This window comes from Salvelinus sp. IW2-2015, linkage group LG23 (assembly GCF_002910315.2).
Source record: "Salvelinus sp. IW2-2015 linkage group LG23, ASM291031v2, whole genome shotgun sequence".
In the NCBI taxonomy this organism is placed as follows: domain Eukaryota; kingdom Metazoa; phylum Chordata; class Actinopteri; order Salmoniformes; family Salmonidae; genus Salvelinus; species Salvelinus sp. IW2-2015.
Window position 1 is genome coordinate 45791767 of NC_036863.1, and position 25673 is coordinate 45817439.

Below are 25673 nucleotides of genomic sequence, written 5' to 3' on the forward strand. Positions count from 1 at the left end.
AAAAATGTAATGTAAATGTGAAAAAGTCAGTGTGCATGAACAGCAGCTAGTTAACGTTAGCTCTGTTATTAGACTGTATCTAGCTAATGTGTCACTCCTACTTCCGCTCCCCTGCTCCAGCTCTTGACGTCGCCGTTCTACTAATCACCGGTCCTGGCAATCATCATTACGCACACCTGCTCCCCATCGTTATGCACATCTGGACCTCATCATCACTTTGATTACTCTCCCTTTATTTAGCCCTCAGTAGYCTCAGTGTTCAGGCAGTATTGMTTTTTGTCACATTCAGTACGCTTCTCCTGTTTTTATTTATCTACCCTTCTTATCATTAAACMTACTTTCTGCACCTGCTTCCTGACTCCAAGCGTYTACGTTACATAAGGGTCATTATACATACAGGCTTTGTCTCTTAGTAGCTATGTCTAGATATTTTTGACAAACGTAATTCATATTCAACGACATCTCCATTTGTGTGAATGCATCRGAKGACTGGGGTGTATTCCTTAGTGAAGACCATAGRCAACCATAGTGAAACGCTTTGCAGTGTTAAACGTTTTGCAAGGAAAACCTGCATTATTTTGTTGTACAAATTCAGATMATTCCCTCCCCGCTTCAATGCATTTGCTTCCATTTGGTTCCTAGTGAATACAACCCTGAAGAATATGGCTGCACTCTTCACTGATATCTGCGAGGCTAGCCAGCTACATAGATGGTTTATTGATCTGAAATCTGAACTTTGAAGAATGCAACAACTGTTTCAGGACAGGTGGGTGAGATATTTATGATGATACAAAAACCATGGTGATTTGTGTTGTTTGAGACGAGCCCTGAMTMYCTGGAGTGAGGTAGTCAGCTAGCCAGCTACAGTAGCCAGCTAGCTAGCTTCTAATTAGATATCTCTAGSTACTGTGACATTTGATTAAGAGTTCTTCTTAGGTCGTTTTTTGAATCTTTAACAAGCTGGCTATCTATTAGAATGTCATTCTCATCTAGGTACCAGGTAATAATGAAGTTGAACGTTTTATAAATGTAGTTGTGCTGTTGTGTCTGGATTGCCATTGTTGGTTTGCCTGGCAGAAGTTTGTGTACTTGCAGAATATAAGAGTACTGTTTTTAGATGGTCAATTTCAGTACAGTTGTGACAGTCAACACACAAAAAGCTATATGAGATGAATATGTGTGCAAACTTAGTTTGAAATGTATATTTTTATTTGACCTTTATTTATCCAGCTTAGTCTAATTGAGATCAAATATTTTTCAAGAGACCCATGGTCCAACCAAGACAGCAGCAGGGGGAATAATGTTTCAGACAAATATCAGACTTAACTTACAGACATAGACACYCCATTAACAACATGTAGACGTAGACACATATACATTACAATTGTCATGACTCTCCAGGTCGAGGATCCAAGGCCTAAGATCAGCTTGGCAAAAGGCTGACAGATAGCCAGACCCCCCTCTCTCCCACAGGAGAGGAGAGGAGAGGGGGCTGGGCTGGGCCGGTTTTATGACACCTCACACCAATTGTAAATCTTATGCAGCAGAAAACCCTCTCCTGCTCTTCAGTATCAACCAAAGGAATGCATTTGTCTAGAGAGATTGTTGCCCGCCCAAAAACTCTAACATTCAAAAAGTGAATATTGAACCAATATTTCTAAGATAGGAATGGTCAGTGGGGATCTAAAGAATAATCATGTCATTATTTTTCATTTTGTGATGTCATTAAAAACTGTATAACGAAAATACTGTAACTTGAAGAGCTTTCACACTGTGTATATCAGGTTTACATCCTTTACGTTGTGTAAGAAATATGAAGAACTATGCAACTATTTTTGTTAAGATAGGAATGTGCTTTTAGTTTTCTAACAAGATCATAGTTTTCATGTCCTTTGCACATTAACTAAGCCACGCCCCAAATGAGGTCAGAAGAGCGTGTCAGTGTGATGGAACTGCCCTTTCCGCCCAGAGTGCTTAAAAGGACTTGCTAAGAATTAACCTATTGAGACCAGCACACGGGAAGCGTGAGCTAAACGTCAAAAATGGTTGAAACTCCCAGACCAAAAGACGTGAGGCCGTGGTCCACACGTTGAAATGGTTAGAAACTCTGAAACTCAACACGAGGTGAAGAAGATAAAGACTAGACCTTAATATTGCCAGTCTATAGCTGGGCATGTGTAAAGTGAGTTTGGAACTTTGACTATCTACCCGAGGAAGGAGAAAATCCCATCTCAGACAAGCATCTGAGTATCTGCTCTGAAAACACTCTACTACAAGAACAAGAAAACTGAATATTCAGAAAAGGCTGGGGTTCTTGCGCAATCAAGAAGTCTGCGACGTTCAGAATGAGACTGATATGAGGTAATGGTTAATAAATTACTGTTATCGATATATCTTATATATATCATCTTGAGTTTAATTCGGGAGACGGTAACTCGTTAACCAACTTCTTCCGTAGTGCCCCAAATTCCTAATGAGTTAATTGTTAACTGATTAATTTAATTGAGTAACAATTAAACATAGTTAGTTGATTCGATACATAACAGTCATCAGATTAAATAAGTCACGTCAAGACACAATCACAGAGTATTTGGAATGATTATAACAAAAAACACCAGCAAAAAAATGAACAGAAGGGCATGAAACATGCAGGTTCAGCTGCCGGCTTGGTGGGAGAAGATCTGAACCTATGCTTGTTATAAAAAAAATTGTCCGTGTTGTCTGTTGCCGAGCATTGCTCCAGTGTCCCATACCATGTAGCCTGTGAAATTTCATAGCAATATTGGGACAACAATTTGGCAGTGTATAATGAGCTATATTGAAAAGAGCCTATGCTAAGCAGAATTGTGCATGGATGACAAAGCAAAGGAGTGCTGTTGCCGGTCTCCTACCTACAATGAAAGATTACATGCCATTTTCAGATCCCTGATTTTCACTACTTTCCTTCTACTTGACGCTTTATTATGTCTGCCCTTGAGGATATTGTATGTGTGGGATTGCAACCTCGGTTGCAGCAGCAAAAGTGTAACAGAGGACAGCAGAGAGCACTTCCAACACTGTTTACAGTCTAAGGCATTGTAGCTTTACTGATACCTATCTACTATTGATACATTTTATTTGACGCCTAGCGTCATTACATGTCATGACACGGTCATAGCTATGTCATAATTATGTAACAGCTTACATAACCTGTCATAATATGGTCATAACACAGTTTTTTGTATTGATTTGAAGAATATTGTCCAACCCATCTGGTATCTCACTGCACCCTCATATGTCATGTCTTGAAATATACAGACAGATTAATTAAAAGTATATTTACATTGCAATACCTCTGACATGCATCTTTCCAACTCGGCCCATAACTGTTGAATTTTGTAAGATTCCAAGAAGGCATGAACTATTGAGTCATCAGTAGTTCTATTTATCAGACGTGACTCTGCCGTTGTGCTGTATAATTTGTGAATTTTGTCTATTGTATAATTTATTCTATACATTAGTTTACACTGGATTAAGCGTATATCTTTGTTAACTGTAATCTTGTTAGTATTGTTCCCTCCATCTTATGCTAATATCAGTTATTTCAAATTTTAGTTCCAATAGACGTTATAATCATTTGTACAGTTGACCTATCATGTGAAAATCATTTTCTGACTCAAATAGGACTCCCTCAAGATTTTGTAATATACAACTTCTATGCCTTTAGTTTTCCATGTGTGTCAATTTATCAGTGAATTCTGAAAAGCTATCCAAGGATTGTTCCATAAGGTTGTGTTTCTAGGGAGTGATATTTTCTTCCATATTATTATAGTGTTCTTAACTATGAAATTGTTCATGTTCTTGTCTTTATCCTTTGAAAATAGACACGTGTAAAGATTCTGGGGATGAACATGCGCATCTTCAATATGTACCCATTGCTTCTCTTTACTGCATTTAGCTACAGCGCATTCGGAAAGTATTCAGACCCCTTCATTTTTCCCACATTTTGTTATGTTACAGTCTTATTCTAAAGTGGAATAAATTGTTTTTTTTTCTCTCATCAATCTACACACAATACCCCATAATGACAAAGAAAAMAATATTTTTAGAAATTTTAGCAAATTTATAAAAAAAAAACTAAACTATCACATTTGCATAAGTATTCAGACCCTTAACTCAGTACTTTGTTGAAAAACCTTTGGCAGTGATTACAGTCTTGAGTCTTCTTGGGTATGACGCTACAAGCTTGTTACACCTGTATTTGGGGAGTTTCTCCCATTCTTCTCTGCAGATCGGTTGGATGGGGAGCATCGCTGCACAGCTATTTTCTGGTCTCTCTAGAGATGTTTGATCGGGTTCAAGTCTGGACTCTGGCTGGCCCACTCAAGAACATTCAAGAACACTCCTGTGTTGTCTTGGCTGTGTGCTTAGGTTCGTTGMCCTGTTGGAAGGTGAACCTTTGCCCCAGTCTGAGGTCCTGAGCACTCAAGGATCTCTCTGTACATTGCTCCGCTCATATTTCCCTCGATCCTGACTAGTATCCCAGTCCCTGCCCCTGAAAAACATCCCCACAGCGCTGCCACAACCATGCTTCACCATAGGGATGGTATTGGCCAGGTGATGAGCGGTGCCTGGTTTCCTCCAGACGTGACGCTTGGCATTCAGGACAAAGAGTTCAATCTTGGTTTCATTAGAACAGAGAATCTTGTTTCTCATGATCTGAGATTCCTTTAGGTGCCTTTTGGCACTCCGAGCGGGCTGTCATGTGCCTTTTACTGAGGAGAGGCTTCTGTCTGGAGATGGTTGTCCTTCTGGAAGGTTCTCCCGTCTCCACAGAGGAACTCTGGAGCTCTGTCAGAGTGACCATCGGGTTCATGGTCACCTCCCTGACCAAGGCCCTTCTCCACCGATTGCTCAGTTTGGCCAGGCAGCAAGCTCTAGGAATAGTCTTGGTGATTCCAAACTTCTTCCATTTAAAAGAATGATGTGCCCACTGTGTTCTTGGGGACCTTCAATGCTGCAGAAATCTTTTGGTACCCTTCCCCAGATCTGTGGCTCGACACAATCCTGTCTCGGAGCTCTACGGACAATTCTTTTGACTTCATGGCTTGGTTTTTGCTCTGACATGCACTGTCAACTGTGGGACCTTATATAGACAGGTGTGTGCCTTTTCAAATCATGTCCAATCAATTGAATTTACCACAGGTGGACGCCAATCAAGTTGTAGAAACATGTCAAAGATGATCAATGGAAACAGGATGCACCTGAGCTCAATTTCGAGTCTCACAGCAAAGGGTATGAATAGTTATGTAAATAATGTATTTCTGTTTTTTATTTCTAATACATTTGCAAAATGTTTAAAAAAATACAGTTTTCACTTTGTCATTATGGGGTAGTGTGAAGATTGATGAGGATTTTTTTTATTTAATCCATTTTACAATATGGCTGTAACGTAACAAAATTTGGAAAAAGTGAAAGGATCTGAATACTTTCCGAATGCACTGTATATGTCGTAAACGCCTTTAGTAATGAGTTGATACAATTCTAAGTCTGCAAGGTTAAAAACACCCTCAGGTTTAGGAAGATGTAAAACTTTCCTTTTTATTCTGTMAATTGTATTTGCCCATATAAAGTCTGTTATGACAGAGTATACTTTTTTAAAGAACGGCTTCGGTGGGATAATTTGTATTACCGACAATAAATACAAAAACTTTAGGAGCCATGCCATTCTAAAGAGGTTACATTTCATGTAACGGCTCTCGTTGGTGGTAGGAAGAGTAGACCAAAGTGTTCATGATTCCTTTTATTCAAAAATCATTCAAACGAAATAACAAAAGCGAAAACGAAAGCGCACAGTTTCGTCAGGCTAAGACACTAAACAGAAAACAAGATCCCACAACCTAATGGTGGGAAAAAGGGCTGCCTAAGTATGATCCCCAATCAGAGACAACGATAGACAGCTGCCTCTGATTGTGAACCACACTCGGCCAAAAACAAAGAAACAGAAGACATAGAATTTCCCACCCGGATCACACCCTGACCTAACCAAACATAGAGAACAATAAGGATCTCTAAGGTCAGGGCGTGACATTTAATTAGATCTGCTTTCATATTGTTGAGTAATGGAATAAGGTTATCTTTTTATATTTGTTGTTTATCGTCATTTATTAAACATCCTAAATATTTAATAGTTTTTGTGGTCCACTTAAAGCATTGTTGTAGACCGTGAGTTATTTTTTTCCTATTGCCATTATTTAGTTTATAACCTGAGATTTTTGAGTATTCAGAAAATATTTTTAGCAAAAGGGGCATTGAGTTTTCAATATTGGTCAGGTATATCAGGATATCATCTGCAAATAAAACAGGTTTCTTTCTGCAAGCGTTTCAATTGCCAATGCAAACAGGAGGGGGAGYGGGAACATTCCTGTCTTGTACCCCTTTATAAAGGAATTTCATCAGATAATGTATTATTTGTGTATATTTTTGCTTTTGGACATATAAACAATATTTTTATTAAATGTATGATTTCAGCTGGATTTATTATTCAGCACTTGTGAACCCCATTCTCTGTGTGCCACAGTACTGCCGGGAATTGGAGATGAGACTTGATAGTTTCACAGCTTAAATATTACTTTGCGAGGGTACTTAGGTCTCTTCTGCTTCACACCAATCCTCAGGCAATGCTCCAGCTCCTCAGGCAACACATCCACACCAAGCTCCTCCAATATCAGGTTGATCACGTAGCTGGAAAAGTCCCCTTTTTCCTTGTCCTCCGGTAAGGACAATATTCTCATATTATTTTTGTGACCCTTTTCAGGAAGCGTGGTGTATGTAGCATGTCACTACTTCACAAGAGAGGCATTTTAATGTTATTTTTTAGATGATCAAAATGTGTTTTTTTGCAGAAATGCCTTCTGGAACAAGTGAACTTTCATGTTCCTTTATAACAAACGTGTATACCATCTGTAAATACGAATACAATTGTTCATTTACAAGCCTAGTTGGTTTAGCCACAGAAACCTACAGGAACCTTCCCGCTAGCTATGATTGGCTGAGATAATGTATGGGCTCGACAAGCCGACAGATGAGTTGGTATTGGTCTGCCATGTAGCYTGCTTCTGTCTATAACATTAGCTGCTCAGTATGTGTAGATCATCCTTGAAACCACAACTTTTTTGAAAGATATAAKGTTGCCATGGAGAACTGCAAAAGTTTTGCTACTACTCTCATCAACATTGCTGCCCTGAATTTAGCAGCCGCTATCACCAAAGATCAGTGGGAGTTGTGATGGACTACTTTCTGCACACGTTCAGTGTGAACTGGAGTGACTTGACACAACGCGGGCCAAAAAGTTTTATTTACATTTATTTATTCAACCTTTATTTAACCAGGAAGGGCTCATTAAGATTTGAAATCTCTTTTTCAAGAGCGTCCTGGCCAAGATAGGCAACACCAAGTCATCACACAATTACAGACAGACAAAATGAAAAACTACAAGTAATCTTGTAAAAACCATAGAAATCACAGGAGTGTAACGAAATCATAGATCAGCAAATTAAAAACATTGACAGGTCAAGGAATCAGCCTCAAAATCCTCTATCAATTATTTGAAAACAACAATCGGGACAAGTTCTTCCAGTTTAAAATTATTTTGTAAAGAGTTCCAAGCCGATGGCGCAGAGTACATAAAAGCACTTAAACCAAATTCAGTTGTGACATTTGGAAGAGTTAGCAGGATAAAGTCCTGTGAACGAAGAGAGTACCCAAAACATTTCTGAAGAATAAAAAATCAAATGGTAGTAAACCCAAAATGGCTTTGGGAATAAAAGTATACTGAGCCTACGAGTGACTAGAGAAGGCCAGCCAATACTGGTATATAAAGTGCAGTAAGGGTTTTGCAGTTCAAAGAAATCTCAATGCTCTATGATAAAGGTTGTCAATTGATCTCAAACACTGAGCGGAAGCATTCCTATATAAAATATCACCATAGTCTAGTATAGGTATAAATGTAGCTGATACTAGCCTCCTTCTGGCTTCAAAAGAAAAACAGGCCTTATTACTAAAATAAAAACATTTAATTTTACAAACAAAACTTAAGTGGCTCAGGACGTCTTACTTAGTTAGCTAAAGGGGTTCCAGTCTGCTGTCAAGAGTTCATCCATGTATCCATGTATCCATGTATCCATGTAAATGCGTAAGAGTTTAGCTATATTTTCAGATATGTTTCTAATTTTGTCAGAAAGTCGTTTTCATTGCAAGTTAAAGCATACTGTTCGCTAGCTAGTGAACATTAGCTTGCTGGCTCATTAGCTAACGTTACTTGTATGATCTGTGTAGTAATATTATTCGTATCTCAGACAACCATTTGCATTGCTAGTCATAGCCTAATGTTAGCTAGCTAGCTAGCTAAAAATGGACCTATACTGGACAAAAATATAAACACAACATGTAAAGTGTTGGTCCCATGTTTCAGCTGAAATAAAAGATCTCAAGAATTGAACATACGCACAAAAAGCGTATTTCTCTCAAATTGTGTGTACAAATTCCACCTGACAGGTGTGGCATATCAAGAAGCTGATTAAACAGCATGATCATTGCACAGGTGCACCTTGTGCTTGGGACAATTAAAGGCCGCTCTAAAATGTGCAGCTTTGTCACACAACACAATGCCACAGATGTCTCAAGTTTTGAGGGAGRGTGCAATTGGCATGCTGACTGAAAGAATGTCCACCAGAGGTGTTGCCAGAGAATATAATGTTCATTTCTCTACCAACATCACTATGCTCATACCTGGAGGCGAAGGGCCTGAAGTATGAAAAAAGAAGCTGTCACGTATACTCCCTCTACGGCCTCTAGGTCACCAGGCTGCTGATTATTATGCACACCTGTCACCATCGTCACGCGCACCAGCGCTTCATGACACTCTCTTGGACTCCATCACCTCCTTGATTACCTTCCCTATATCTGTCACTCCKCTTGGTTCTTTCCTCAGGTGTTATTGAAGCAAAGGTTTTCTGAAACCTTTTTTTATGTTCTTGTGGATGTATACTTGCCTTCCCATCAGTACTTGCTTTAACTTCTTTGGGACTGGGGGGCAGTATTGAGTAGRTTGGATAATAAGGTGCCCAGAGTAAACTGCCTGCTACTCAGGCCCAAATATAATATGCATATAATTAGTAGATTTGGARAGAAAACACTCTGAAGTTTCTAAAACTGTTTGAATGATGTCTGTGAGTATAACAGAACTCATATGGCCTGAGAAAGAATCCAACCAGGAAGTGGGAAATCTGAGGTTTGTAGTTTTTAAAGTCATTGCCTATCAAATATACAGTGTCTATGTGGTCATATTGCACTTCCTTTGGCTTCCACTAGATGTCAACAGTCTTTAGAACCTTGTTTCAGGCTTCTACTGTGAAGGGGGAGAGAATAAGAGCTGTTTGAGTCAGGTGTCTGGCAGAATGCCATGAGCTCAGTCAGGCGCTCGCTCGTGAGAGGTAGCTTTTCCTTTTCCTTTCTAAAGACAAAGCAATTGTCCAGTTGAAACATTATTGAAGATTTATGATAAAAACATCCTAAAGATTGATTCTATATATCGTTTGACATGTTTCTACGAACTGTAATATAACTTTTTTGACTTTTCGTCTGAACTAAGCGATCGCGCATTGAGCATTTGGATTACTGGGCTAAACGCYCYAACAAAAAGGAGGTATTTGGACATAAATTATGGACTTTATCGAACAAAACAAACATTTATTGTGGAACTGGGATTGTGCATTCRGATGAAGATCATCAAAGGTAAGTGAATATTTATAACGCTATTTCTGACTTTTGTGACACCTCTCCTTCTTTCCAAAATGYCTGTATGTTTTTCTGTGGCTAGGTGCTGACCTAACATAATCTTAGGTGTGCTTTCGCCGTAAAGCCTTTTTGAAATCTGACACAGCGGTTGCAGTGTCAGAAGTTTATCTATAATTCCATGCATAACACTTGTATCTTTTATCAATGTTTATTATGAGTATTTCTGTAATTTGATGTGCTCTGCACTTGCACTGATGTTTTTTGAGACAATGCATTTCTGAACATAACACACCAATTTCAAATGAGGTTTTGGACATAAAGATTAACTTTATCGAACAAAACACAGTCCTGTGAGTCATCTGATGAAGATCATCAAGATTAGTGAATAATTTAATCGTCATTTCTGACGTTTGTGAGCCTCTCCTTGGCTGGAAAATGGCTGTATGGTTTTCTGTGACTAGTGCTGACCTAACTAATCGTTGGTGTGCTTCGCCGTGTAAAACCCTATTGAATCGGACACTGTGGCTCGATTTACAAGAAGTTTATCTTTAAAATGGTGTATAATACTTGTATGTTTGAGGAATTGAATTATTGGGATTTCTGTTGTTTTGAATTTGGTGCCCTGGAATTCAACTGGCTTTGTCGAGGTGGATGCTCCCAGAGAGATATTTAACCAGTTTGTGATAATGTTATATTTTGGTTCTTTCTTTTGGTTTTGAGAAGATTTTTGAGAATTTGGCAGTATCCAACTGCCCTCACAACCGACGCCACGTGTAAGCACGCCATCCCTGACCGCCACATCCGATTCTTCACCTGCGAGATCGTCTCTGAGACAAGCAACCAGACAGCTGATGAACAGGAGTATTTCTGTCTGTAATATAAAGCCTTTTGTGGGATTTTTTGATTGGTAGGGCCTGTCCCAGTGGGCTGGCTCCAAAATGGGTGGCCTAATGATTCGGCCATGAATGATTCGGGCGTAATGGGCCAAATTATATTTATTTCAATTCACAAATTTCCTTATATGAACTGTAACTCAGAAAATCATTGAAATTGCTGCATGTTGCGTTTTATATTTTTGATCAGTATAGTTGGTCAACTTTAGCTACCTGCAGATTCCTACTACAGCATTTCATGCGTGGTGGCTAGCTATGACACTCCGTTTGTGCTGCTAGTAGTTTAAATTGGGATTATGGTTTGTTGTTTAGCTAGCTAGCTACATATCTAAACAAAAGATTACAGCCATCTATTGTATTTCATGAACATGTGTACATGTCTAGACAATAATGACCCATCCACTTAGCGAGATGTGGCTGGGGGGGTTATAGGATTTCTTTCACATGACCCATCAATTTAGATATGTGTGTCTGGGTAAGCATCATCTAATATTTTTTCTATATTTTTTCTGGACACTTTCCATTTTCGATATTGCTACTATGCAAGTAACCATTTCACTCTACCGTTTACACCTTCTGTATCCTGTGCATGTGACAATAAAACATACATTTGATTTGATACAGTGTGTGTTTACCAGAGATGATCATTTGAAGAAGAACATGATCTGCACTAAAGTAGGCTAAGGACTAGATAGTGTATTTTTTACCTGGAGTTTTTCCTGATTGTTGTACGCTTCAAGTTTCACCACTTTTAGTCTTGAAATATTTGGTTGTTTACTACACTACCTTACTCACTCTGTTTAGCACATGGTTAGCTATCTAGTAGATGTACCAAAACATTCAAGGGCCATTTACATGTTTATCAACTTCCAAAGCAGACATACTTTCCCATTATTCCTCAACTGCAGTGTATTATATACCATTTAGAAATTTTGCAACACAAGACAGAATCGAGGTTGTAGGTCACATTTTGTCTCGATCTGTTTTCTAGCTGATTCAGTTCATCTTCTAAAGTTTGTTTCCAGAAGGCCAATTTTGTTGTCTTGTTCGTCTTCAAGCCAACCCTGTAAATGCACATCTTACTCGATAGACTTTACTTTTTTTAAACAGATTTTAACAGTTTTCTTTTTTTGGTGAGCATTGAGAGCATTTTATCTAGATTTACCTGGATATCCTTATCCTCTCTCCTGGTTACTTGGTGATACAATTCTCATTTACACTGCGACCCGGCCAAGATAAAGCACAGCAGTTCGACACATACAACAACAGAGTTACACATGGAATAAACAAACATAGGGTCAGTAGAAAAAAGAAAAGTCTATATACAGTGAGTGCAAATGAGGTAAGATAAGGGAGGTAAGGCAATAAATAGGCCATGGTGGTAAAGTAATTACAATATAGCAATTAAACACTGGAATGGTAGATGTGCAGAAGATGAATGTGCAAGTAGAGATACTGTGGTGCAAAGGAGCAAGATAAATAAATAAATACAGTATGGGGATGAGGTAGTTGGATGGGCTGTTTACAGATGGGCTATGTACAGGTGCAGCGATCTGTGAGCTGCTCTGACAGCTGGTGCTTAAAGCTAGTGAGGGAGATAAGAGTCTCCAGCTTCAGTGATTTTTGCAGTTCGTTCCAGTCATTGGCAGCATAGAACTGGAATGAGAGGCGGCCAAAGGAGGAATTGGCTTTGGGGTGACCAGTGAGATATACCTGCTGGAGTGCGTGTTACGGGTGGGTGCTGCTATGGTGACCAGTGAGCTGAGATAAGGCGGGGCTTTACCTAGCAGAGACTTGTAGATGACCTGGAGTCAGTGGGTTTGGCGACGAGTATGAAGCGATGGCCAGCCAACGAGAGCGTACAGGTCGCAGTGGTGGGTAATATATGGGGCTTTGGTGACAAAACGGATGGCACTGTGATAGACTGCATCCTATCGGTACGCAAATGCTCCTCCTCCGCCATTCTCTTGTTGCTGATGCCATCATATGCTGACAGCCAGCGGTGAGACACAAACCTTTGTGTGTCTCACTGCTGGCTGTCTGTTTTTTTTGCCTATCTTAATCTTTTCTTTTTATTGGCCAGTCTGAGATATGGCTTTTTCTTTGCAACTCGGCCTAGAAGGCCAGCATCCCGGAGTTCACTGTTGACGTTGAGACTGGTGTTTTGCAGGTTCTATTTAATGAAGCTGCCAGTTGAGGACTTGTGAGGCGTCTGTTTCTCAAACTAGACACTCTAATGTACTTGTCCTCTTGCTTAGTTGTGCACCGGGGCCTCCCACTCCTCTTTCTATTCTGGTTAGAGACAGTTTGCTCTGTTCTGTGAAGGGAGTAGTACACAGCGTTGTACGAGATCTTCAGTTTCTTGGCAATTTCTCGCATGGAATACCCTTCATTTCTCAGAACAAGAATAGACTGATGAGTTTCAGAAGAAAGTACTTTGTTTCTGGTCATTTTGAGCCTGTAAACGAACCCACAAATGCTGATGCTCCAGATACTCAACTAGTCTAAAGAAGGACAGTTTTATTGCTTCTTTAATCAGAACAACAGTTTTCAGCTGTGCTACCATAATTGCAAAAGGGTTTTCTAATGATCAATTAGCCTTTTAAAATAACAAACTTGGATTAGTTAACACAACGTGCCATTGGAACACAGGAGCGATGGTTGCTGATAATGGGCCTCTGTACGCCTATGTAGATATTCCATTATAAAAAATCTGCCGTTTCCAGCTACAATAGTCATTTACAACATTAACAATGTCTACACTGTATTTCTGGTCAATTTGATGTTATTTTAGATGGACAAAAAATGTGCTTTTGAACAGTAGTGTATATAGTTAATTAGATAGTTTTGTGGGAGCCCTCTGCCCAGACAAACTCAGACTGGTTGGGGGCTGTGCACCTATGGCCAGGCGGGGGTCCTCCCTGACTCAGCCATTGACCCCTAGCCCACCCTCGTTAGCCTCAGTTCACTCCGCAGGACACTGTCTGTTGGCACTGGCATGCTGTCGGTTGACATTGGCTGGCTGTCCTTTGACAATAGCCATAGGAGGATCTCAGCCCCTGATGAAGAAGGGTGCCAGCACAAAATCTAATATTTGGAAATTCCAAGGACTGTAATAGCAGGAGTGGGAATGGGAGAACCCAATGCCCATTTTACTGCTGAACGCTTTACGTGTGTGTGTGTGTGTGTGTGTGTGTGTGTGTGTGTGTGTGTGTGTGCTGTCTCTTATACACATCTAGATGTGTATAAGAGACAGGCCTAACAGGAGCAAGAGACCCAGCACTCTCCTTCCCTTAAGTGAAATGTAAGAGCAGGATATTTATTTATTTCAATTCACAAATTTCCTTATATGAACTGTAACTCAGAAAATCATTGAAATTGCTGCATGTTGCGTTTTATATTTTTGATCAGTNTGTGTGTGTGTGTGTGTGTGTGTGTGTGTGTGTGTGTGTGTGTGTGTGTGTGTGTGTTGTGCATGCATGTATTTTAACCCTTCTGTTCTTGTTGTGTTACAAGGGATGAAACAAATAAAGTATAACATTGCAGGTAGAGAAAATCCCATAGGTCCTGTGGAGGGAAGGGGGAGGGAGATAGATAGTTACATCCCACTGGACTTCTCTCTCTTGTCCTAGATGTATTGCATATGAATGATCTTCTTAAAATGTACCTTCACCTATAAATGCCACCCAGAATAGTTGTCACATTGTTATTTTTTTTTTAAATGTTGAATATGTTTTTTATTAATATTATTTTTAAATAAATAAATCGTTAATTCACAGTTTTTTTTCATAAAAAATACAAAAAGGAAAGAAATTAGCTTTTCTTTGGAGAACGTCTGCTTAAACAACCAGGCTTCGTATGGCATTCACATCCGCAAAGGTACAAAGTAACTATTGTACTTTGTTGTGTCTATTTAGTACACATTGATTTACTGTTTGAGCTGCCTGATTTGTCAGGGACAAAATTAAGATTACACAATTGGTAATTATGCATTTGCAACTTTTATTTAAAAGGTGTTTATGTTGAGATAGTGTAAACACTGTCAGTACCGTCCTGTTCGCAGAGTAGAAGACTGGTTTGAAATGTTGGTGTGCTTGTGTTATGTTCCATATGAAAAGTCTTTAAAATAATATAAAAAACGAATATAATTTTTCTGACAGTCTGACCAAACATACATAAAGCATACAATAGCTGGCACAAAGATGTAGATTTCATCAGAATGAGTGAACTCTAAATAATATGCCATTAATATGATGACTTATAGTTAATGAAATATTAGACAAATTCAATAAAATAGGAATTATTTTCATAGGCAATATAGTAGCATATACACTCTGTTAAAAACATTTGGCAAAAAAAGGGGAAATTATCCTTTACAAATGTTCATATTGTCTTTATACAGAGTTCCCTTTATAGATCCATAGACAGTCAGGTAGTATAAACTCTCATTTAGCTAGTCTGGCTAAAATTCTATAATACAAATACAACGCTTATACAACGCTATTCAATCTGTGTCGCTGAAGCGCTAGAAATGTTAAAAGTAATTTCAGATTGAGCCGACATGCGTAGTGTCTACCATAAATGTAGTCTCCGCTAATGTGGGAGCATTATCTTTAAATTTCAATCACGCTGTAATGCTGAACTTCTGCGATACGGATTGAATAGAGCCCTTAAACTGACTATTATATTAAACAGAGTGAGTAAAAACACATCCCTTTAAGTATCGTATGTAAAAACCTTTCTTCCTTTATGATCTTTACTGGTCTGAGACCCAGGGCTACCTCTGGAAAGTTACGGGTAACTGCCAAAATAAAGGAAACGCCAACATAAAGTGTCTTAATAGGATGTTGGACCACCACCAGCCGCCAGAACAGCTTCAATGCACCGTGGCACAGGTTCTACAAGTGRCTGGAACTCTATTGGAGGGATGCAACACCATTCTTCCACGAGAAATTCCATCATTTGGTGTTTTGTTGATGGTGGTGGAAAACGCTGTCTCAGGCGCCGCTCCAGAATCTCTCATAAGTGTTCAATTGGGTTGAGATCTGGTGACTGAGATATATATATACATTTACATTTTAGTCATTGAGCAGACGCTCTTATCCAGAGCGACTTACACACACACACACACACACACACACACACACACACACACACACACCCTCTAAACCCCATATGCTTCTTTAATTTAGGCAGTTACCTGTATATTGGATAACTTCCCATCCTATCCATGTGAGTCCTATCCATGTGAGTTACAGAGATCTATACGTCTGAAAGGTACAGGGGAGGCAGGTAGCCTAGTGGTTAGAGCGTTGGACTAGTAACCGAAAGGTTGCAAGATCAAATCCCCGAGCTGACAAGGTAAAAATCTGTCGTTCTGAACAAGGCAGTTAACCCACTGTTCCTAGGCCGTCATTGAAAATAGGAATTTGTTCTTAACTGACTTGCATAGTTAAATAAAGGTAAAATAAACAAGGACTCAAAGAACAGCAGTAGTGGAGTGCAGAGCTGCAGACAGAAATCTGGGAGCAGCAAGCCCATGGTCTCTCTCTCTCTCCTGGGTCATGTTCATTAGGCACCAAACGGAAGAAGAAGGACTGAAACATAGAGGAACTACTTGGACTTGTCCAAAAATAAACAAACATTTTTATTTTCTGTTGTAAATGGTTTAAAAAGGTTTTTCCAATACATGCCCTAACAAACACAACCCTGTTGTAAGGTCTGTCACCCGGAGAGCTCAGTCCCTCAGGTCATGAACTGTGTGTATCCCTCCGCCCCGGTTACTATTACGTCCATCCAGATCCTCATGGCCTCTGGAGATGGGGCCACCATAAAGTAGAGCCGGTCGTGAGTCTTCACACAGAAGGTCAGCGACGGGTTGGGGCTCTGGAGAGAGAGAGAAGGAGAGGGGAAGGAAAATAAAATAAAGTATTATCAAGGTGAAAAATACTTTGTGGAAAAGAGTACATTGTGAGCACTCACAGTCACTCTGTAAAAATGTATTGCACTATCAATTCAACTTTATTTGACAGTGTGTTAATTATCACAAAATTAATAAGAATATAATTGGTAACTTGTCTTTGAATATTAATAGATTTTGTTGACAAATAAGTTAATTACTGCAGCTCTCTCTTTGCCGAGTGCTCTTACACTCACTGTTCTGTGATGTGAAAATGCACATATATCTCCAGTAAATAACATCTAGTAAGAGCATTCTTTGCAAAAATTCTACATTCTTGCTAATTACCTTTAAAGTATTTATAATCAATTTCAAACAAAATATTAATATTGGAATTAAAACAAAACAAAATCTGTACATTAACTAGTAAAAAAAAGTAATCACAGTAAATACATTTGAAATCAATTCAGAACTATCTCAGGAAGATGACTGAAGAATGTAATGACAATGTACTGAGTATTGAGCTGTAGAGGATAGAGTGAAGGGTTCTGTACCTTAGTTGCACTGCGTAGGTGATCGTAGTACACTTCCTCTATAGCCTGAAAGTAGATCAGTCCTTTCAGCTTGGACTCATGCTTATCTGATAGAATAAGAGAAAAAAAACTGTGTTTTAAGTTGTCTCAGATGAGAGAAAGGAGAATCACAGTATTTTATAGTCTTATACTGATGCAATAACAGGCCTTTCGGTTTCAGTATGAATTCGGACAAAATAACACTGAATTTAATTGTGTCAAGCTTTCTTGCTGCTTCAAGGAACAAACAAACGTAAGAAATCGTGAAATTAAGATATTGTAGTCCGTCTACTTTGTGAATCTACCCTATTTTTCATTGTACTGTATTGAACTGAATTGGAATTCAACAAGAATTTCTAAATGTTCTGTTTTTGATTTGCCTATATACTTAATGGTCAAATGCAGTCCAAAATATAAACTGCAAATTAATTACTAAATATACTTCAAATAAGTCTTAGGATGGATCTGGGACTGTCTAAAAATGCCCTTAATTAAGATAACTGAGTTGAATAGAGACAAACTGATATTGGAGTTAATAATTAATTCTCCCTCCTGTGTGGCAAAATAAGGATTTTTATGTACAGTACCAGTCAAACATTTTACACACACCTACTCTTTATTTTAACTATGTTCTACATTATAGAATAATAGTGAAGACATCAAAACTATGAAATAACATATATGGAATCATGTAGTAACCAAAAAAGTGTTAAACAAATCAAAATATAATTTAATATAATCAAAGTAGCCACCCTTTGCCTTGATGACAGCTTTGTACACTCTTGGCATTCACTCAACCAGCTTCACCTGGAATGCTTTTCCAGCAGTCTTGAAGGAGTTCCCACATATGCTGAGCACTTGTTGGCTGCGTTTCCTTCACTCTGCGGTCCAACTCATCCCAAACCATCTCAATTGGGTTGAGGCTGGGTGATTGTGGAGGCCAGGTCATCTGATGCAGCACTCCATCACTCTCCTTCTTGGTCAAATAGCCCCTACACAACCTGGAGGTGTGTTGGGTCATTGTCCTGTTGAAAAACAAATGATAGTCCCACTCAGCGCAAACAAGATGGGATGGCGTATCGCTGCAGAATGCTGTGGTAGCCATGCTGGTTAAGTGTGCCTTGAATTCTAAATAAATCACTGACAGTGTCACCAGCAAAGCACCCCACACCATCACACCTCCTCCTCCATGCTTCCCGGTCAGAACCACACATGCGGAGATCATCCGTTCACCTTCTCTGCCTCTCACAAAGACACAGAGGTTGGAACCAAAAATCTCACATTTGGACTCATCAGACCAAAGGACAGATTTCCACCGGTCTAATGTCCATTGCTCATGTTTCTTGGCCCAAGCAAGTCTCTTCTTATTATTGGTGCCCTTTAGTAGTTGTTACTTTGCAGCAATTCGACCATGAAGGCCTGATTCACGCAGTCTRCTCTGAACAGTTGATGTTGAGATGTGTCTGTTACTTGAACTCTGTGAAGCAATTATTTGAGCTGCAATTTCTGAGGCTGGTAACTCTAATGAACTTATCCTCTGCAGCAGAGGTAACTCTGGGTCTTCCTTTCCTGTGGCGGTCCTCATGAGAGCCAGTTTCTTCATAACGCTTGATGGTTTTGCGACTGCACTTGAAGAAACTTTCAAAGTTCTTGAAATTTTCAGGATTAACTGACCTTCATGTCTTAAAGTAATGATGGACTGTTTGCTTATTTGAGCTGTTCTTGCCACAATATGGACTTGGTCTTTTACCAAATAGGGCTATCTTCTGTGTACCACTCCTACCTTGTCACAACACACCTGATTGGCTCAAATGCATTAAGAAGGAAAGAAATTCCACAAATTAACAAGGCACACCTCATGAAGCTGGTTGAGATAATTCTAAAAGTGTGCAAAGCTGTCCTCAAGGCAAAGGGTGGCTACTTTGAAGAATCTCAAATATAAACTGTATATATTTGTTTAACACTTTTTTGGTTAATACATGATTCCATGTGTGTTATTTCATAGTATTGATGCCTTCACTATTATTCTACATTGTAAAAAATAGTAAAAATAAAGAAAAACCCTTGAATTAGTAGGTGTGTCCAAACTTTTGACTGATACTGTGTATATATATATATATATATATATATATATATGTATCCTTATTCAGCCAGCGAGGCGCTTTAGTGTACATGGAAAACAAAGAAAGCAGACCAATAGCCGACAACAATTAAAAAGCAAATCCTTTGAAACCCATCCCACTTTTTCTCTTTCACCATCTCGCCTTTTTTGATTAGCCAAATCTGCTTAGTAATGAGATAAATGTTTTTGAAGATGTTGCGAGTTTGGTTTTGTTAGTCACGACCAAGCCAGCCAGGAGCTAGCCTAGCCTCTTTGCCTCCCTTAGAGACGCACAGCACCAGAAAGTATTGCAGCTTATTTCATCACCATCATCATCGTCAGGAGTGAGGGGGGTGAAAAGGCTAGGCGGAAGTGATCCGAGAGAGAGAGAGAGGAGTGGAGATTCGGAGAATAGGGCAGAAGTGGGCAAACCACACCATAGGGAATAGGGTGCCCTATCTCATCTTCGGGGCCACAGAACAGAAATCTGTCATTAACCCACTAATAGAGTGGTTAGGCCATTGCCTTTTTCCTATGTGGTTCATAGAAATACATGTTTTGATTACGAATTAAGGAACGGCTTCCTTCCTCACCAGCATAGTAGGAGAAGTTCCTCTTGAGGCGGTCGAAGACAAACCAGCGTTTCTTCCACGACTTGATCTTGCCGCCCATCTTGACCAGGTGTCCCTTGCACATCTTCTCGGAGAGGACGACGTAGGGACAGGTGTCCACGCTGTGGCCCGACGACTCCACGTGGGAACGCAAGTCAAACTCCTCCTTCCTGATGGGTAGGTAGCGCGTCATGGGGCGGGCCTGGGAAGAGGACCGACAGGGAGGTGAAGAACATGACTTTATTGTCATAGAGACACTTAACATTTGTCTGTTTCCTTTATCCAACCCCCCCCCCCCCCCCCCCTCCAGACACACTAACACACACCCCACAAAAAGGCTTCACCATAAAAATAGAATGACTAGTATGGATATCCCGTTCAAATAAATGGTTTGTGATGGGTGGACAGACAGCCATGTTGAGTGTGCCCATGAGTATTTCTGTTTCGACTGTAGTGGTCTGAGGCTTGGCTATGTCCCTTTTAGTAATTCTATTTTTATGACTATCACCGTGTGAATGAAAGTTTCATCCATATACTACACAAGCTGAGGCAGCAGTGTAGTGGGGAGACTTAATATGTGTGATAATATAAGTATTACTTAACTAGGCACGCCAGGTGCACCTTTATCATCCCAGAGGATGTTTGTTTAGTTTAATTGTTCATGGCAGAAAATATAGACAATTAAACCCAATCAACTGAGATAAACGCACTCGTGATATATATCATACTTTAGCGTGAACCCTCTCTCTCTCTCTCTTGCACTCTCTCTCTTCTCTCCCTCTGTCTTTCTCTCTCTCTTCTTCCTTCAAACTCTCCATTCCCCTCCCTCTCTTTTTGTTTTCTCTCTTCACTCACCGTTTGATCTTCCCACCCTCACTCCCCATTTCTTGCCTTTCCTCCTCTCCACCCCCCTCTTTCTCCATCCTCCCTCCCTCCATCCTGTCCTCCTCTCCTGCTGCGTTGTTACACTAACCTGAGAGAAGTGCTTCTCTCTCATCTTCACCTCCTCCTCCACCAGTCTCTGCCTGTGGGTCGTCTCGTCCTGCAACCTCCTCTCGGCCTCCTCGCGCCTCCTCCGCTCCTCCTCCAACATCTGCCTCCGCGCCTGCACCTCCCTCTCCTGGGGAAGGGCGGGAGGAAAAGAGAGGAGAACAGATGGAGGAAGGGAGAGTGGAGGAGTAAAGATGAGAGAGACAGGAAGTATAGACATGTTAGTAGAGTGCAGGATGTAAACAATACCAAGGTGATTGGTAGGGTCAGGGGAAATAAGGGTTAATGATTGAGAGTGAGACARATAGAAGAGAATAAGGGTGTTGAGACAACTAAAACTCAGTTGCACTGTAGTAGAAGGAATCTCCATTTGCCATAATTATCGGTAGGTTATATGCTCCATTGGTGTTGGTGGGAGACATGTTGTTTGTACTCACTCTGCTCTCCACCAGCCTGGCTTTCTCCTGCTGAGCCTCCTTCAGCATCTTCTCCATCTCCTCGATCCTCAGGGCCTCAAGCCCACTGCCACTACACGGAGAGAGAGAGATGTTATGTTACTACTACACAGGGAGGGGGGGGGGTGAATCTCAAATTAGATGTTTACTACAGTACTGCACTGGGAATGAAAAGTAAATAAAAACATGACTCCAAATCCAACAGTCTACAAACAACAAAGCTCCAAAGCAGAACCAGTTACCAGAGTAGCACTCCTCTGTGGATAACATTCAAGAAGCTTTTGTACAACACTATGGAGCTGCTATTATATCTGCCTCAGTTATATATGAAACAGTTTCTACTGTAGTATCTTCCCCGGGGGAACTCCATAAACAACTCAAACAGGTGAGGTTCTCCTCGCCTACCGCTTGAGTGGGTTGGCATAGCAACAAGCTAGAGTGAAACTTGTTGTCAAGGGAACAGARGTGTAACAAAACATGTTGTCAGGGGAACAAAAGTGAACACAGTGACCCCTCATCGTCAGGGACACAGAGAGGGCAGATTTGAGTGTTCCCATGGAAACAGACTGAGTTGCCGTGGTATCCCCGTCTCTCCCTTTCTCGTCTCTCACCTTTCTGGAGAACAGGCAGAGTTGTTGCCGGTGGAGACGGAGGTCTCGACGCTGTCAGAGCTCTCCAGGCTGAGGGTGTCGTACTGCGGGTCCCCTGAGGGGGGTGTCTGGTGGTGCAGGATAGAGTGGTGGACCATGGGAGGAGGGCCTGTGGGAGGAGGTGAAAACAGGACAGTGAAATGGTTATCTAATGTCTGCAGCGCAAGCACCACCCAGTGGTACTGAGATGTCATAGCAGGCCATTGTTTAGACCTGACAGAGGCCAGGATATTTGTAAAAATGTCAACAGTGAAGAGGCGACTCTAGGATGCTGGCCTTCTAGGCAGAGTTCCTCTGTCCAGTGTTTGTGTTCTTTTGCCCATCTTAATCTTTTCTTTTTATTGGSCAGTCTTCTTTGCAAATCTGCCTAGAAGGCCAGCATCCTGGAGTTGCCTCTTCACTGTTGACGTTGAGACTGGTGTTTTGCGGGTTCTATTTAATGAAGCTGCCAGTTGAGAACTTGTGAGGTGTCTGTTTCTCAAACTAGACACTCTAATGTACTTGCCCTCTTGCTCAGTTGTGCACCGGGGCCTCCCACTCCTTTTTCTATTCTGGTTAGAGACAGTTTGCGCTGTTCTGTGACGGGAGTAGTACACAGCGTTGTACGAGAGCTTCAGTTTCTTGGCAATTTCTCGCATGGTATAGCCTTCATTTCTCAGAACTAGAATAGACTGATGAGTTTCAGAAGAAAGTTCTTTATTTCTGGCCATTTTGAGCCTGTAATCGAACCCACAAATGCTGATGCTCCAGATACTCAACTAGTCTAAAGAAGGACAGTTTTATTGCTTCTTTAATCAGAACAACAGTTTTCAGCTCTGGTAACATAATTCCAAAAGGGTTTTATAATGATCAATTAGCCTTTTAAAATCTTGGATTAGCTAACACAACGTGCCATTGAAACACAGGAGTGATGGTTGCTGATAATGGACCTCTGTACGCCTATGTAGATATTCCATAACAAATCTGCCGTTTCCAGCTACAGTAGTCATTTACAACATTAACAATGTCTACACTGTATTTCTGATCAATTTGATGTTATTTTAATGGACAAATAATTAGCTTTTCTTTCAAAAACAAGGACATTTCTAAGTGAACCCACACCTTTGAACGGTAGTGTATATAAAATAATAATTTTAAAACTTTAATAATATATACTAGTAAAAACATTACATTTCATTTCACAACACATTAAGTGTGTGCCCTCAGACCACTACTCGATTACCACAAATCTACAACACAAAATCCATGTGGACGTGTTTGTATAATGCATATGTTATCGTGTGTGCATGCGTGTGTCTGTGACTGTCTCTTCACAGTCCCCGTTGTTCCATAAGGTATATTTTTACTTGTTTTTTAAAAATCTTATTCTACTGCTTGCATCAGTTACCTGATGTGGAATAGAGTTCCATGTAGTCTTGGCTCTATGTAGTTCTGTGCGCCTCCCATAGTCTGTTCTGGACTTAGGGACTGTGAATAGACCTTTGGTGGCATGTCTTGTGGGGTATGCATGGGTGTCTGAGTTGTGTGCTAGTGGTTTAAACAGACAGCTTGGTGCATTCAACATGTCAATACTTCTCACAGATACAAGTAGTGATGAAGTCAATCTCTCCTCTACTTTGAGCCAAGAGAGATTGACAATTGTAATTTTCCTAAATCCCTCTTTGTGGCACCTGACCACATGACTGGACAGTAGTCCAGGTGCGACAAAACTACGGCGTGTAGGACCTGCCTTGTTGATAGCGTTGTTAAGAAGGCAGAGCAGTCCTTTATTATGGACAAACTTCTCCCCATCTTAGCTACAGTTGCATCAATATGTTTTGACCATGACAATTTACAATCCAGGGTTACACCAAGCAGTTTAGTCTCCTCAACTTGCAAAATTTCCACATGATTTATTACAAGATTTAGTTGAGGCTAAACCTTTAGTGAATGATTTGTCCCAAATACAATGATTTTCGTTTTTTTTTTAATTTAAGAATAACTTATTTCTAGCCACCCATTCTGAAACTGACTGCAGCTCTTTGTTAAGTGTTGCAGTGATTTCACATGCTGTGGTAGCTGACGTGTATTGTGTTGAGTCGTGTATTGCGTTAAGTCGTGTATTGTGTTGAATCAGATGGAGTACAATAAATAATCTCCTTTTTCACATTTGCAACAGTGCATCAAGCTATTACTTTGCTTTATTTTAACTAAGGAAAAGTCTGGAACATTGTCAAGAGCACCTACACATGCAATAGGCCAAACATCTGGGCAACTCTGAAACAACTATCTGTAAGGGACACATTAACAGCAGCATCAGCTGAGAAAGCATGAAATACTCATAGACAAATATTTAGCAGAGGAAATATTTACATCTATATCATTCCTCTATCTACAGTGCATTGGACGCAGCAGTTAGCTAGAATGCTAACGCTCAATGATATACAGTGCATTCGGACCCCTTGACTTTTTCTAAATTCTTATTCTAAAATTGATTCAATTGTTGTTTTTCCTCATCAATCGACACACAATACCACATAATGACAAAGCAAAATGTGCCTTTTACTGAGGCGTGGCTTCCGTCTGGCCACTCTACCATAAAGGCCTGATTGGTGGAGTGCTGCAGAGATGGGAGAACCTTCCAGAAGGACAATCATCTCCACAGAGGAACTCTGGAGCTCTGTCAGAGTGATCATCAGGTTCTTGGTCACCTCCCTGACCAAGGGTCTTCTCCCCCGATTGTTCAGTTTGGCCGGGTGGCCAGCTCTAGGAAGAGTATTGGTGGTTCCAAACTTCTTCAATTTAAYAATGATGGAGGCCACTCTGTTCTTGGGGACCTTCAATGCTGCAGAAATGTTTTGGTACCCTTCCCCAGACCTGTYCCTGGATGCACAATCCTGTCTCGGAGCTCTACGGACAATTCCTTCGACCTCATGGCTTGGTTTTTGTTCTGACATGCACTGTCAACTGTGGGACCTTATAGAGACAGATGTGTGCCTTTCCAAATCATGTCCAATCAATTGAATTTCCCCACAGGTGGATTCCAATCCAGTTGTAGAAACATCGCAAGGATGATCAATGGAAACAGGATGCACCTGAGCTCAATTTCGAGTCTCATAGCAAAGGGTCTGAATACTTATGTAAATAAGGTATTTCTGTTTTTTATTGTTAATACATTTGCAAGAATTTCTAAAATCCTGTTTTTGCTTTGTCATTATGTGGTATTGTGTGTAGATTAATGAGGGAAAATATGTATTTAATCGATTTTATAATAAGTCTGTAACGCAACAAAATGTGGAAAAAGTAAAGTGGTCTGAATACTTTCTGAATGCACTGTATGGCTCTGTTGATGCCATATCATTGATGCAGACATTTTGGAGGGCAATATTTCCGCATCATAGTCATAGCTGGTCTGAATTGTGTGTTATAGGCTCGAATACAAACAACCATAACATTTTTCTAGAGCATAGGGGCCACGAGGAAGAAAATACCCACTACCTGTTGGACTGTCTACAACTGGGGGAGGTTCAGAGTTAGGTAGGAGGGACTCTGAACTAGATGGGAGGGACTCTGTGAAACCACAATGTAAGAACAATTTAAGTGAAGATTAACGACACCCTTTTAAGTGCAGTATTCTACTATATGAGGCATTGTATCTGGTTTTGCATTTATTTTACTTCAACTTTATTTCAATAGGGAGTCATTTTGAGACCCAGGTCTCTTACAAATGAATCCTGCAGTATACA

The 25673-nt window shown here is 40.2% G+C and overlaps 1 protein-coding gene across 9 annotated transcripts in view; it reads right to left on the reverse strand.

Moving 5' to 3' along the window:
* Positions 1-14652: 14652 nt before the first annotated feature.
* phldb1a (pleckstrin homology-like domain, family B, member 1a) overlaps positions 14653-25673 on the reverse strand; it is an 82507-nt gene continuing 71486 nt past the window's right edge. For all 9 annotated transcript variants that reach the window (XM_023968820.3, XM_070434675.1, XM_023968819.3 and 6 more), the window contains 6 exons: positions 21910-22057; positions 21281-21371; positions 20827-20973; positions 19836-20055; positions 17124-17209; positions 14653-16556 (listed from right to left, as the gene is read on the reverse strand). In XM_023968820.3, coding sequence (XP_023824588.1) covers positions 16416-16556; positions 17124-17209; positions 19836-20055; positions 20827-20973; positions 21281-21371; positions 21910-22057 — 833 coding nt within the window. In that variant the 3' untranslated portion in view covers positions 14653-16415. The remainder of the gene's footprint in view (positions 16557-17123; positions 17210-19835; positions 20056-20826; positions 20974-21280; positions 21372-21909; positions 22058-25673) is intronic.